This window comes from Aquila chrysaetos, chromosome 1, assembly GCF_900496995.4.
Source record: "Aquila chrysaetos chrysaetos chromosome 1, bAquChr1.4, whole genome shotgun sequence".
NCBI lineage: Eukaryota > Metazoa > Chordata > Aves > Accipitriformes > Accipitridae > Aquila > Aquila chrysaetos.
In genome coordinates, this window is record NC_044004.1 from 25,352,050 (window position 1) to 25,367,199 (window position 15,150).

Consider the following 15,150-nt stretch of genomic DNA (forward strand, 5'->3'; position numbering starts at 1 on the left):
CCACATACTTTTGCAGAGTATATACTCTGCCTCTCAGTCATGCCATTGCATGGCATAGGCAAAATAGTGTTTTTATTGAAAGAAGTGTCATGACCTGATGTTCTTTGCTATATTTCATTTGTTTCCCATGGGGATTTGCTACAGAATTTTTAAACATTTAGCTAATGACTTGACCTATTAACTGCAGGCAGTATTTAGTATTTAGTGCTTGTACACTTACCATTAATTTTAGGTCTAATTACCTTTTAGTTAAAAAATAGTGTTAGAAAAGGCATGAAGATATCCCACTAGAAAGCTACTATAGGTAAGGTTTTATTTTAACCTAGTCCATTCTTGAAGAATTATGGTAAGTGAAAACTAAGAGGATTTATAAAGGTGATTTCTTTCATCTATATTACAAATGGAAAACTAATATTGGGTAGTATTGAAGAACAATAGGTTTTGAAATGTGGCGGTTCTGAAGGTGGCTGTATGAAAAGATGGATTTATATTTAATATAAATTAAATTATTAGGGTTAGCATTCTCATTGTAATATTTGGTGATGTGAATTAACTGTAAAGATTGTTGACACAGTGAATACTTTAATTTTATCTTCATCAGCCACAATCTTTGTCAAGTGTGTAAGGGGTGTGGTTTATGAAGCCAAGGAAAGCTTTAATCTCTATTATCACAGTGCTTGCTTTAGTCTTTTTCCTTCAGTTCAGCTTTTTTGAAGATCCCTTCCACATTTTTGTTTCTCTCCTTAACTGTTATTACAATTTAGATAATTAGTTCCTTTCACAGGAATTAGTTCCTTTCATCCTGCCACTGTGCTACTGTCCTTTCTAGCCTCCTACAATTTTATATTTTAATAAACCAGAAGAAACAGTTCTTCCCCTCCAAGCATGTGGAAAGTAGGGAACGCATGCAAATAATTTAAGAACATACAGAAGGGACTGATAGTTCCACATCAGTCTTAAGTTTACTGGGCCATCATGCTGCTAGCATTGTTGGGGAAGGAAAATTATACTCTTTCTATATGTGTCTCTTCTTGTGCAAGGACTTACCTAATAATTTCTTTTCATCTTTGAAGGACTAGATTGAAAAAGTATCTGTTCAGAGAGTACCAGTCACCAACTGTCCCAAATAAAAAGCCCTAAAACCTAGGCCAGCTGGCTTGAAGGAAAGAATGTTTTGTTACAATTGGCACGTAAGGATACAGAAATCAAATAAAAGTCATCAAAATCCAGGAACCGGTCAAAATAAATTATATAGGACATTCCACGTGTACTTGCAAAGCAGATTTGATGTTACATTATGCTACTTGTTTTGCATACTGTGATAAACACTAAATCCTGGGTGCTGTAGAGAGGTAGCATTATCATCTGCTAGAGCTAATGTCCCTTATACTAAAAATTTGCCTTTGGGCCTTCATTTATTTTATGTCCCTGCAAAACATGTTTGTTAATGGTGTTTTAGGTGCTCTACTACACACTATGCAGTCATGGGTCATATCAGGCTCATGGGGACTGTATTATTATATGCAAGTTGTGAAATCATTTTCTTGACATTTAATTACAAAATTAGGTTTTCATTTGTAGATTCAATGAATATCAATCTGTTTAGTTCTAATAAGAAGGGGAAAAAAACCAGCAAAAAGAAATTTGCAGCAAAATCTCATATCATGTTACAACTAGCTTCAGTATTCCTAAAGTTGGGAGGGGTGTTAAAAACTCTCTTATACCATCAGTGATCTCTGCCTCTGATAATGCTCATTAATTAACACTTTCTAATACCTTCATAGTGGCTATATATGTCACTGAGAAACACAGCTTAATTATGTTACAGAAAAGCATAAATATATAGGTCTATTTCTAATAAAGAGTGTGTATGCGCTTACAGTAGGATTTGGATAGATTTTGCAATCCTGAAAACCCCTCCTCAGTTGCTGCAGCTTTGGCAGTGATTACAGACTAGATGCCTCTCTGTTAATCCCTTAGATGCCTAATTCATCTCTTCTTGCCATGCTCAACGTCACTTTAATCTAAGATCTTTGGCTCATCATTTATCACTTAAATACCATCCCAAAATGGGAGTTCAGAAACTAAGCAGCCCTTCTGATGAATGCTAGCAAGATTATATTTCCCAGAAAACAAAGACATGGCCCCTTGTTTTTAGAGGGTGCAATGGGTGCGGCATGAGGCAGCATCCTTTCTTACATATGAAGCATACCAAAGAGGGCAGAAAGGATGAAGAAGAGTCCTAGTTTTTAACTCCTGAGGTTGGTGTCCAGAAGCCAGTACCCTGCCCTCCCAGCTGACTACACTGATAGGCTCAGAGTATCTTCTTTCTTTCTGGCTCCATGATGCCTGTATCCCTGGATGCTCAGTAAGGCACATTAAACAGCAACAGTAGCAGAAGCTTTTCTCCATTAGCCAGCCTTCACCTGTGAGACGCAAGACAGTACTTAAAACCCTTCCACCGTTCCTCCCTGCTTGGGTGAGTGTTGTGATTATTTTACAAAGCAGGGGAGGTTACACCACCATGCTTTCCTCTAAAAGACAAGAAAGGTATGTTTCCCACTCCCTGTAAGAAGGGTAGTGATTTTCACAGACAAGGTTATTGACTCCACTCTGGGCTGGGTGCTAAAGTCTTTTATTAAACCTAGCCCTTATAGTTTGTTTTTCTATCCAGCTCCACAATTACAAAGTGTTATGGGACCTGTCAGAGAGTTGACAGGAATCTGGACTGCAGTAGGAGTTACCTGCAAGGTCCTGAGCTTTATGTGAGAGGAAAAAAATACATGCCTATCAGGAAATCTCCCACCCAACTTCAAAAAAAGAGCAAAGTGAGAGTCATATATTTGTTTGGAGGAGAATCAGAGTGAGTGAGCAGCTCAAATCTATAGCCAGAGGTAGGCGAAATCTTCTCCACTCCTTCCTCTACACTACCTTTATTCACCGACCTCTTTCCTAATTTTATTCTTTTTGACTGATTTTCTCACCTGCACCCATGCTCAGGGAGATCAAAGACCCAGCAATGAGAAACGGTGAAGGAAAAGGCAACAAAATGAACTGGTTGCTTCACAGTCATGTAGAAGACAGGAGAAAGAGTGTGGAGGAAGAAGACCATTGATACTTTCACAGCCAGGAGAAAGGAGAGTTCTGATGAAGCAACGTGTATCAGGGAAGTAGGTCATTCATTTCTTCTGAGAAAGCACATTCACTCTGCATGATAGACCGTTAGCTCTTACCCACTATGTCCTGAGAAATTACTCATCATTGTTTCATATCTCCCTACCATTAGGGAAAAGCTTTGAGATTTAAAAATATTGCACTGTGGGTGAAGTTCAGAGTTGAGGGAATTGGTTCATTTACAACTGGATTCGGCTGCTCTAATTTTCTGAAAGACAGGTTAAGCATCAAGTAACTCCACCATCATTTTCTTCTTACACTTTATGTCAGGAACATTACTCAGAGCAAAAGACTTAAGCACTTGCACCTCATCCTTCCAGTCCCAATTCCAGACAGTTTTCTTACAAGGTAGCTCAACAGCCCTTTTTTGTTCTTCAAGGAACTGAAACCAATACCCGTATCAGGTTTCTGAAATACCTATAGCCCCCCAGTGTACTTCTGGAGCACCTTCAGGGAAAAAAGGAAGAGCGAAATTAGGGTATGGCTCTATGAAACAACACACAGCAATGTTTCTCAAGCCAAGGAACATAAATGCATATCCAGGCAGGTGGAAAAAAAACTAAATCTAGTTCTCAGCATAGAAATGTCTTTATTATACCTTCAGATTTCTACTCACTTCAAAAATTTCAATTAAAAATTATATTTCTTATTTTATGTTTTGTATGGTCAGCTGAAGTTCTAAAACTAAATCTATTTACCCATAAGCTTCAACCAAAGGATTGAGGTATGGACACTATTATTATCACCTACGTATGGAGAAAAATAAAATGAAAATGTTTGATACTGCTCAATGGTATCATTTTTCCCTTAAAAACTAAACAGGATAAACAATGTAAAGCAACAGTCCCATCCCTGCTGATATATAAATACACAAGATCCTTTGCATATCAACACTCAAAATAGAAATGCTTATTTTGCAAGCTATCATTAGCCTCATTTTATAGATAGGCAATCTGAGGCAGTGGCAAAAGCATCAGGAAGTTACCAGTTTCCATACTGAGATGAAGCAAAAGTGCAAAGAAGATTTAAGAGTTCTGCAGCAACTCTAATGTTCTGTCGGCTAAGTTGCACTGCCTTACAAGTGTTGGCAGTGGAAGAATGTGCTGTTCTGAAGGCACTTTGACCTGTACATCCTAGAAATCACAGATTACAACTTTTTTGGCCTTTTTTTCACATTTTTTTTTTTCTAATGGAAGTCTTTTTGGGAGACTTAATTCCAATGCAACATAACTTTTGTACTTTGATCGCTACCATGAATAGGCAAGAAAAGCAGTCAGATGTATTTAATTGAATATTCTCTCTGTGCATGTATCAGGAGGCCCTCACACTGTACGCATTGCAGCTAGAAGGAAAAAAGGGGAGTAGAAGCAGCTATTTTCAAGACATCTCTTGGGCACCAGCTACTCTGAAACTCCAGCTTCCTCAAACTTGGTTTAGATGAAGTGCCTTACTACAGCTTTCTCCATCTTGGTTTCAGTTGTTCACATCAGTTCAGTTCAATGGCTTGGAATTTACCCTAACAAGCAGTTAACATATATACTGCATTGAGATTTTTAATTAATTCATATATTTGTTTTTCTTCCTACTGAAATCATTAGGGCATTGAAAATAAATTTAAGTAAATACACTTTTCTAGTTTCAGTTCAGATGATTCACTCTTGTTTAGCCATTAGCATTTGTGGTTTGAGTTTGAGAAGAATTGGCTATTGTTGCCTTAAGGAATAAAAAAAATATATATAGGACATTATTTTCTGTTTGTTTCTGGTAGTAAATTCTCAGTTTCAATTCAAATCATGTTTATTTCTCAGAAACAAGGTTCCAGCTAATCCTGTTATTTTGTTGTTTTGGGGGTTTTTTTCCTCCCCAAAGTGTCTCTGGCTGTGCCTGAACATCTTATATCACATAAGTAATTTCTATAGGATACTGTTACAATAGAGTTATAATCTACTGGCAACAAACCAAAAAGACCTATAGTTGTACTAAATTTCTTTGAATGGGATATTAAATGAAAGGCCCTTAGAAATTGGTATCCTGACCATTTGTTCCAGATTTTGAAGACCTGATTTACCTGTGTATTTGGTTATGTCAGTTAAGCCCACATTTCTGCAGACCAGGAGGGTAAATACACCTACGTGTTACAAATTCTGTGTGCCTTGCCTGACCTGAACATGCCGCCTAGGCAGGTTTGCACATGTAAATGCACTGTGTTAGCACATCCAAATTCAATATGAAAGTCAGGGCATAGAATGTGGCTAGTATACATATAAAAAGTAAGATTTGAAAACAATTGAGCATTTCTTGTAGTTATGCTGAAGTGATTCTGTCTTCAATTCAAACATACATATATATCAAATGAAAGAAATTGATGGGTATTATCATCTGATTATAATAAGTATGCTTTTTAGACAAAACATTTCTAAGAAATTTGAGGTCTTTTAAAACTGAAGATAAATATATATGTCAATCTTTCACTTGTATTTTTCTTTATGTGTCTTTTTTGTCTATAGCAGTCTGATCTATTACTGAGTAACATACTTTTTATTGGCTAATAGATATATTAACATCGCAGTAAGCAGTAGTGCAAAAAACGCATCTCTGAGTAAAATGGCTATTTGACTGAAATGTATGGCTTTAAAGAGGAAAAAAGGTTTTATTTCATAAGAAAGATTTAACTACAAGAGGAAGGAAGCCTCGAAGTGCAGGCTGAGGAAGCAGAGTTAGATCTTTCTAAACCCAGGACTCACAGAAGACAGTGAAGAGCAAGTGTCCTGGTTTCAGCTGGGATAGAGTTAACTGTCTTCCTAGTAGCTGGTACGGTGCTATGTTTTGAGTTCAGTATGTGAAGAATGTTGATAACACTGATGTTTTCAGTTGTTGCTAAGTAGTGTTTAGACTGAAGTCAAGGATTTTTCAGCTTCTCATGCCCAGCCAGTGAGAAAGCTGGAGGGGCACAAGAAATTGGGAGGGGACACAGCCAGGGCAGCTGACCCAAAGTGGCCAACGGGGTATTCCATACCGTGTGACGTCCCATCTAGTATAGGAACTGGGAATTGGGGGCAGGGAATCACCGCTCGGGGACTAGCTGGGTGTCGGTCGGCGGGTGGTGAGCAATTGCACTGCGCATCGTTTGTACATTCCAATCCTTTCATTATTGCTGTTGTCATTTTATTAGTGTTATCATTATCATTATTAGTTTCTTCTTTTCTGTTCTATTAAACCGTTCTTATCTCAACCCACGGGTTTTGCTTCTTTTCCCGATTTTCTCCCCCATCCCACTGGGTGGGGGGGAGTGAGTGAGCGGCTGCATGGTGCTTAGTTGCTGGCTGGGGTTAAACCACGACAGCAAGTGACCACAGGAGAGACAGGGATCCAGAGGACTGACTTTGTAGCCCTTGATTAGGGGACTCACACAGACTGTGGAAAGATTCTTGTTAATTAACATTCCGTTACTTATACAAAGCAGGAGCTTTGACACGCTACTGTTACCCCATCATTGATGCCCAGAAGCCTGATGAGTAGGGTACATACCTGGTGACCACAGATTTGTCCTTCTTCCAGTTCAGGAGAGATTTTGAAACAGGCCTCTTGCTCCACGAGTGAGCTCCCTCATTACCTGCCTTGCTTTAGATTATGACCCACTAGCTACAGCCTGCTCCTCACTGGTTTTCTGCCCATGGCCTCCTGGTGAGGTGTGAGACAAGTTTCTACCAGACTGCAATCCATAGTTCCTCTGAAGATGGTAGAAGGACACTTCTGGGACATCAGTGGGAGCAGCATTTCCCAACCCTTGACTACAGATGAACAACATAACATCCCAAGGCATTTTAACAGCACTTAAGTCCCTACAAGTCAAGCAGTTGCTGAAGATCCACTTGGTGCATCTCAGTGGCACCTGAATGCTGATGTTGGGTCCCTGCAGGCAATTTTCAGCCCAGAGCATGAAGCATTCACTGCACCTTCCATAATGTGAGATACTCTCTTTCTCCTAATGGAGCTGTTCTACTTTGAATAAGTGATCTCAGTTTAAGCTCATTAATTTAGCTGGCTGAAATGAGTCACTCAGGACGTAATTCATGAGTGGGCAAGGCTTTCCTCCTTTAGTAGTGAGCAGTTTCTGTAAGAAGGACAGGGCTGAGAATTAGGAACAACAACTTCCACTACCCAGTTATAGCTAACTACTGCATACCTGTCACAGCTCTAAATCCCTGCCCAGGCTTAATTCCCTGCACATACTTCCTGTGTCAAATGGTGACAAAAATACTTCCTAATCCCTCATGGATCTTGCAAAAACAAATCATTTAAGAGGTGCTTAGATCTGGACACACAGAGGTATCTTAGGTTAAAAAAATAATTGTGGTTAGATTTAATTCCTTCAAAGATGATTTCTTGAATGCTTGTTCTTCAGAAAGTTGGCAATCCAGGACTGCTCTGAGAAGAGGCAGAGAGGACATATTTATGCACTTCAGTGTCACATGTGGAACTTCACAAAGACCAGAAGTAGAAGTGGTAGGACTGATCCCATGAAGTCCAGCAAAAAGATCATTAGATCAGATCATTCACCAGCTACAAAACTGTATTTTCAATTAATCTGAAGCTTTCTGTGTTGGCAAAACAGCAAAAAAAATGTTGCTCTTAAGTTGACAAATACCTGAAATCACTTCACAAAACATTACAAATCTGACTTTTCAAATGACTTGGTTTGCAGATGTTAACAAATAATTTTTTTTAAAAGGAAACAGATTAATGAAACCAATCAGTAATGAATATAACTTGCTGTTATTTGACAGCCTGTTTATATTAAAATTACCACTAAATATCTTAGCTGGAATTAAATTTATCTAAAATTTTAACTTGTTTTGTATTAATAAAAGGTATGATATGATGGTTCATGAACATTTTAGTGATGATGTCTGAACTAATTACATGAGATGCACTACAAATCCATCATATCAAGATCAAATCCAAATCTGGTTAGTTTCCTCCTTTTGGTCATTGTTATGACTGTGCCTATAACTTTAATATCTTTCCACACCAAGATCAGAAGGAAAAATATTTCCCATCTGGATCTAAACAGTAATTTTTTAATCTTCATTTAATAGTAACTTCTGCCTCAGGCTCAACAAAGCTAACAAGACTACTGCTGAGATTGCTCTGTGTTAATTCTATGAAGTTTTGATAGATACAAATGGTTGCTGAGGGTTTTATACGTGTTTGCCAGCCTGGTAGCTTTAAACAGTTCAATTACCATCAGTCTAATGAATCTTTAATTTGGTGGTTTACTATTAAAGGAAAATTACTCATCAGGTGGGAGATTTTGATTCACGAGTCTGCATATAAAACTGTCTTTTGGTACTGAACATAGTGTAAAACATTACTGTTCCCTTTAAAAATAATTTCCTATAATACTCATCAAAATGCTGCAATGCTGTTATCACAAATTGAAGTTTTATGTTATTAGTGTAGAGTACTGTGATATTTTTCATAAAGGTCTGAAATAACAGTATTATTTGCAGACTTAGTATGAAACACCATGAAAATTGTGAGAAATTATATTTTCTTTCAATTGTGTTGCTTCATTTTTCTTCATTTTTCTGTGAAGCAATTTGCATTTACTTGAATGTATAGGGAATATGGAGGGAGCGGGGCGGGGGGCGGGGGGCAGATATTCCAGAGGCTGCTGCAAGCCTCTGGCACGGATGCAGTTCAGACACTGAAGCCCCTGGAGGAAAAGTGCAATTCAGAGCTGCTCATTTAGGCCTCTAAAGGTTTGAGTGTTTTTGTGATACCCTGATAGACTACACTTACACAGCCAGATACAAATTTAACCGTAACAACACCAAAAGAGTGGAGGGAAGGTGGCTGTTCCCTGGTACCAGCTAGAAGGAGATACTTCCAAGCCTCACCTCTGTGTCAAAACATGGGAAGATGCAGTTTTCACAGCTTGTGCATGCAAATGCACCCATCCTAAGGCTGTCATGTATCCTTACAAACAAATAGTTTATTAAGATTCCAGCAAACACATATAGTCTGTTTATAGTCCTTAGTCTTTTTTTTATTATTATTATTATTATTATTATTATTATCATCATCATCATTATCATTATCATTATCATTATCATTATTATTATTAGTGACCACTGTTAATGGAAAACATGCAGTGTATCTGGAGGAAGGTGTGTTTAGGTGAAGAACTGTTCCCCAGGAACCTGGTGTGTTTATGTGACGTAACCCAGCATTAGAGCATCAGTCTCTCAGTAGAGAACAGCTACATTTACTCAGCATTCCTCCTGCTTCCAGCATTGGGGCATGATATCGCAGTCCTTTAGAAAAAGTGTCAGTTATTTTTGTCCTCTCCAGAAAAATGAAAAGAAGTTGTGTTTCAATACCTCAGTTACACAGCCAGTGAAACTGGGCTGTAGGTTGAGGCTAGTCCGGAGTTATCAGAAAGCACAGGAATGACTCCATTAAGAGTTTTCTACCACATGAAAGTTTTTACCAGAATATTTTTCAAATGGCTACACAGAGTCAGGTACTAATACCAGAACCTCAGCTAACTTCTGTTGGGGCACTAAGAGGAACACAGCTGCAGTGCAGCGCCTGGGATTGCCCTGCTCTAAATGATAGACCTGCTCTGCACAGTATATATGATTTGTTGGTTCTCCTTGTGTAATCAATTCCCTTCTTCACTCCAGTGCTGCTCTTTTTATTCCCTATCCTGTTGCTATTTCTATTTCTCTTCGTTTACTTGTCAATTCTACTGTATTAGAACATCAAAGACACTAACTCATTTAATTGCCTTTCTAAATGCACATATTCACCAAGTAGATGCCACAGGTACCCTCAGAATCTCTGTTCACCTGCTCCTTAACTTTGCTTTAACGGCACAAATGCCTAAGTTTTGGCTAAAACATGGAGTTCTTGCTCACACCAGCCACATGAAGCAGTATTCCTGAGTTAAACACAGCCAAGTTTCAGAGTTGTGCTCTGAGCCTGGCCAACTCATGCAGCTTGTATGAAGGACTTCTGCCACAATCCCTACAATAGTTGTCTGGTGTGCAGTGGGGACAGTTACAGAAGACCGGTCGGCACCATGCTGCCTGTTGTTCCCTGAGCAGTTCTCAGGGAAAAAATATGTGGCAGTGGGGTGCTGGCATAGCCTCTGCAGCTTCCTTTTTGGCATAGTCTACTTTTTAAGTTCTAAAACTAAATGTTTTAGCACATTTAGATCCTTGCATGATGTTCAACTGATGTGTTCCTTTCTTGGTACAGCTGTTAGCTTCAGGCTCTCCTAAACACTAGATGTCAACTATAACAAGCTAGACTCAGTTTTCACTGTGCAGTGCAATGTATATTCACTCAGACTTCTCTTTCCTCCACACTTCCTTATTCCTTTTATTCCTAGCACTATGCATGTGTCATCTTTTAAGATTAACCTTAAAACTTCTCCATAAACCACAATCAAACAGGAAGAGAAATTCCTGAAAGCAAAATGATAGAAGGCTTATTTCGTTGTTTATTAAGTTTTATGGATGCTCACTGTCATCATCCCAAATGGAGGACACTCTTTTGTCTGTGATTCCTCTTCTTTGTATGTCTATTCTTCCCTCAACTAATGCTAGACTTCTAGCAAAATATTAGCAATGCCATCTATAGCACCAAGGTACACCATGATAAATGTATGTCCTCCACTGTTTAATATTAGTTTTAAAAAAATGCAAAGGCTTGCAAATAGTGTTTGCATAGGCCTCCATTTTATTTAAAAACTCATGATACAGTCATCCACAGTGATTCTAGTATTCAGATCACATCAGAGTTCTTTCTTATTGTGTTTTGCCCTAGTAGCCAGGAGGATGATCCCTAATACAGGATTATTTACATAATGTCTGTTGCAATGACAGATAAGATACAAGAAAAAAAAATCCACCTTTTCCTTTTAAAGTGCTGCCTTTTGTTATTTACCTATAGTACAGTGGAGAGAGAACAGCACAAACTGTACCAGAGAAGCAGAAAAGTACACAGAATAATTCCAAAACAAATTTAGTTGATTAAATGCAGTACATTAAAATGAGACATTTTAATGTTGACATTTTAGTATTATTAATGAAGGGCCCAGCTATTGGTCTTTGCTTGGGCAACTGTCTATTGAATCCACTGGACTTAAATTCAGAAAAAGTGTAGCCTAATGAATTTCAAGTAATAATTGCTATACAAGGTAATTGCAAAATTTGCATAGCAAAGCTCCTCTGAGAGAAATTTATGAGATTTCTACATCAATCTGAATGTGCAGAGGCTTGCAATTCAGCATGATATGAGTTATTAACCTCACTTGAATAAAGAAGGAAAATAATATTATATTTTGTTTAACCTCTGCAGCTTCAGAATTCAAAAATTATAGGGCTCTATGAATAGATCAGAACAGTAAAAACTTAGAAATTTTCCCTGGTTATCTCATTATGTGGAGCAACGTAGCTCACTCTCTGAGGGGAGCTACTAGTTAGAATGATCACATCATAGAAAAAATAAATTCACATAATGAAAATACTGGATCATTTCATTAAAATTATTATTTAATTCTAGTTACTGAACACATGTGTTCCTTTCTCCTGACTCCTCGATGTGCACCCTGAATGAAGCTACTGTGGGATATGAATGGGCAGTCAGGCAAACCCCTCTTTCTCCTAATGCCTCTCTATTGGAGTAGCTTCTTGAAGCACTTGGGTGCTAGGGCTCGTCAGAGACTGAAACCTGGACTATATGAACTATCACAATCCCTACATTCCTTCATTTCTCCTAAGCAGTGGACAGACATTGGCTTGTTCCTGTCCACCAGCTGTTTGTCAGTATTCCTCTGTTGGAGGATGCCAACCACTCGCCGTCAGAGCCAGCACTGTAGTTCATGTGAGCTCTTCCTAATCGGCTCCAGGTAAAAATCAGCCAGGTTAATTTACACAATGCGAACTGTGGTCTGAGCTAACTGAGGTGGTTTTGCCTGAAAGAGGTTAGGAAGTGTTCATGTGCACTGCTCTGACATCTGTGCTCTGAGGCTACAGCATCTAGCATGGTGAGCCGCTTGAGTACCTTCTGCCAACACAACTGGATTCAGAAAAGGGGTCTGCAGCTTCACACTTTTATAATCAGTGAAGCAGGCTTCATCATCATCAGTTATTGATTTTCAGGGTTTAGTTACAGCTGGAAAAGTTTAAAACAGCTTCTCATTATGATGAGTGCTTTAAAAATAATGAATATTCAGATTTTTATTATTTACAAACAAGGTTATTTAAATTTTTAGGGTACTACTGTATTTGCATTAGCATTACTTTACGAAGAGATCTTTCTGATTCAAACCAAGGTGCTGATACTGTTGGTTCCTCTCCACATTAAGTACTCCTTCTCATTAACTCAAAATCTTTACTGAATACATTTAAATGAGCAAAGAAATAAAAAATCCTACTTAAAAGGAAGTGAGAGTTCTCACTGACTTCTGTGGACCAAGATTTGAATGCAGAATTAAGCTGATGATTGCAAATTTGAAAAATTTTGTCAAAAGAAGGAATGTCCTGCAACTCTATCTTCTGTAAAGGTTTTCCCAATCCTTTTTTTATAAATATTTATGGACAGCAAACTATGGAAATAAATTAAAAAAAATGCATTCAGAGCATTGCAACCAATATTTTAATCCTCAGTTTTGAAGGTTAAAAATCTCTTGTGCCACAGTTTAAGAACTGAATTCCACAAACCTTTGCCTGTATACCAAATACGTGCATCTAAGTACTAAAATTTCTCTTTGGCATTTGATCAAACCTGTTTTCCCTTGCCCCACTGTTCATTTGTCAACAGCTACCGGGGCAAAGACTTTGAACATTTTTGCAACAAGGGAATATGAGACAGCAAAGCAGCTTGTGGTTCTGCAACATTGATTGTTGGTATTGCTGGTATAAACCACATATTTAAAAATACTAATATGAGCTGTACATAACCTCATGGATTTTCATCAAACAGAATATAAAATCTTCTGTTTCATTTCTGTGGAAAATAAGAATAAAGCCAAGAGGTAAAGAATCCAGAGATGCATCCTTATCCTTAGTCCAGAGAAAAGGATTTCCACATTCGCATTTGCATGTGAGATTAATGCCAACCTGTGACTAATGGGAATCAATAATACATGAGTCAATACTGTGCTAAGAAAGTATGTTGGCTATTTTTTAATTTCTTCTTTTGAATGCCTTTGTATTTTTATTACCAGTTAATAATAAGAAAGACAAGGCATCTACTTGAAATTTTACCAAGTCATCATAGTAGGATGCAGCTCAGTACAGTACCCTCAACAGTACTTCATCTTACACTGTATCTGTTTCCCTTCCTAGTAATTTCAAAGTCATGAAACTATTACCACACTGATTTTTATGAAATTCAGATCCTGAGGAGGGATTTTGCATAACTAAAAAGAAAAATTTAATCCCTACTTTTCTGCAAATACACAGGGCCTATTGGGAGAGAAGTACGGGAACATCCGAATACCAGGGGAGGTTGAGTCAGCAGAATTTGAAATGATCCTGGATGCCGCTGTAGAGGCCAAGCTAGAGACAAGGATTTTAGAAGAGTGGTACTGCAGGGATGAGAATGCAGTGCCACCAGCATATTACCTCAGACCAAAATCTGAAATGCTGAAGAACTACCAGAATACGGTAAGTCATAGTCGCCTCCTCCTTACAAAATTCTTCTCGATCATTTACAGTGGTGGGCAGTCCCCAGGGCCAGGCACTTGCTGCTGTCTCTGAATTAGCTTCTACAGCCCTGTGCACACCTGAGCAACTGGTGCTGTGATGCTCCTTTCCTATAAATGGTGAAGGGAGCAGCTGCAAAACACCAAGGAACATGACTGGTCATGACTCCTGCGCTGACGTGCTCTCTGATAACAGCTAGAGAAAGTGGATTGTAGTCATTCATGACCTGTTGGGGCTAGTGGGATGGTTGTACAGATTTCTCTTCCCTTCCCTGACGTTGGAATAGGGAGAGCTGAGGCTCTCCTGCCCTGGTATTGTGCTTTTGCTAGATTTCAATGAGTGGGATTTGCAGAGGAAATACACATTTTCCCTTCTATCCCCATACAAGAAAGCTCTTTAACAGTCAAACAAGTGCTTAATGCTGTCCCAAGTTAGATCTCATACTTTTAACTTACTAACTGCATTTTAACAGAAGATTTTTGAACACTGTTAATTATCATTTTTAAAACAGGCATTTGTCTTTGATGACAATAAAAACTGTATATTACCCAGGGCTCACTTCTACCCTTCTGCACATCCAATATACCCAAGGACAGATTTCAGTGTACAAAAAATGAAGTCCTTAACAGAGTATTCACTTCATTTTGAGTGCATACTGTATTATACAAGAAAATGAAATTAAACCATTATACTGCATTCATTTATCGTGTAGCAGAATGTTTTCTCTGTCCCATGAAAAAACATTGAAAACATGAAAAACATAGACATGGAAAGAGTTTTAATGAGTTGAAGACAGTATAATATGGCTAATTCTGAAGTATTGATCACAAGGAAGAAAGCAAGTTTTGTAACTTTGCATTGTTTTGCTAGTGCCTACAGTATCTCTTTGAATAAAGCTTGGCTTTTTTGTTATTAGAACTTTGCACCTTTCCTCAAGCTACTGATACACAGGAGTAAGTAAAACAATGTTCATAACTTAAAGCTAACATGGAGTTACATCTCAAACTTAAAGTAATAAAATATACAAAGCTCTCAAAGTGTCAAGAAAGAGTTGCTAGGGAGGTTATCCTGGAGGCTGTTCTTCTTCCTATTACACCCTCCAGGAAAACTGGAGACCCCTTAAACACTTCACCTGCAGTAAGTAATGCAGCAGTGACTACCAGCTGCCTTACAGAAACCACCATCATGGCATCTGTGACATACCATCTGAAAGGATTAGTGAATTTATATTAGAGTCTCTCTTTGATGACAG

At 38.2% G+C, this 15,150-nt stretch overlaps 1 protein-coding gene across 2 annotated transcripts in view; it reads left to right on the forward strand.

Annotated features, from left to right (window-relative positions):
* Window positions 1–15,150, forward strand: part of NWD2 (NACHT and WD repeat domain containing 2) — a 58,537-nt gene that overhangs the window by 34,572 nt on the left and 8,815 nt on the right. For both annotated transcript variants that reach the window (XM_030023127.2, XM_030023137.2), the window contains one exon: window positions 13,656–13,859. In XM_030023127.2, the coding sequence (XP_029878987.1) occupies window positions 13,656–13,859 (204 nt within the window). The remainder of the gene's footprint in view (window positions 1–13,655; window positions 13,860–15,150) is intronic.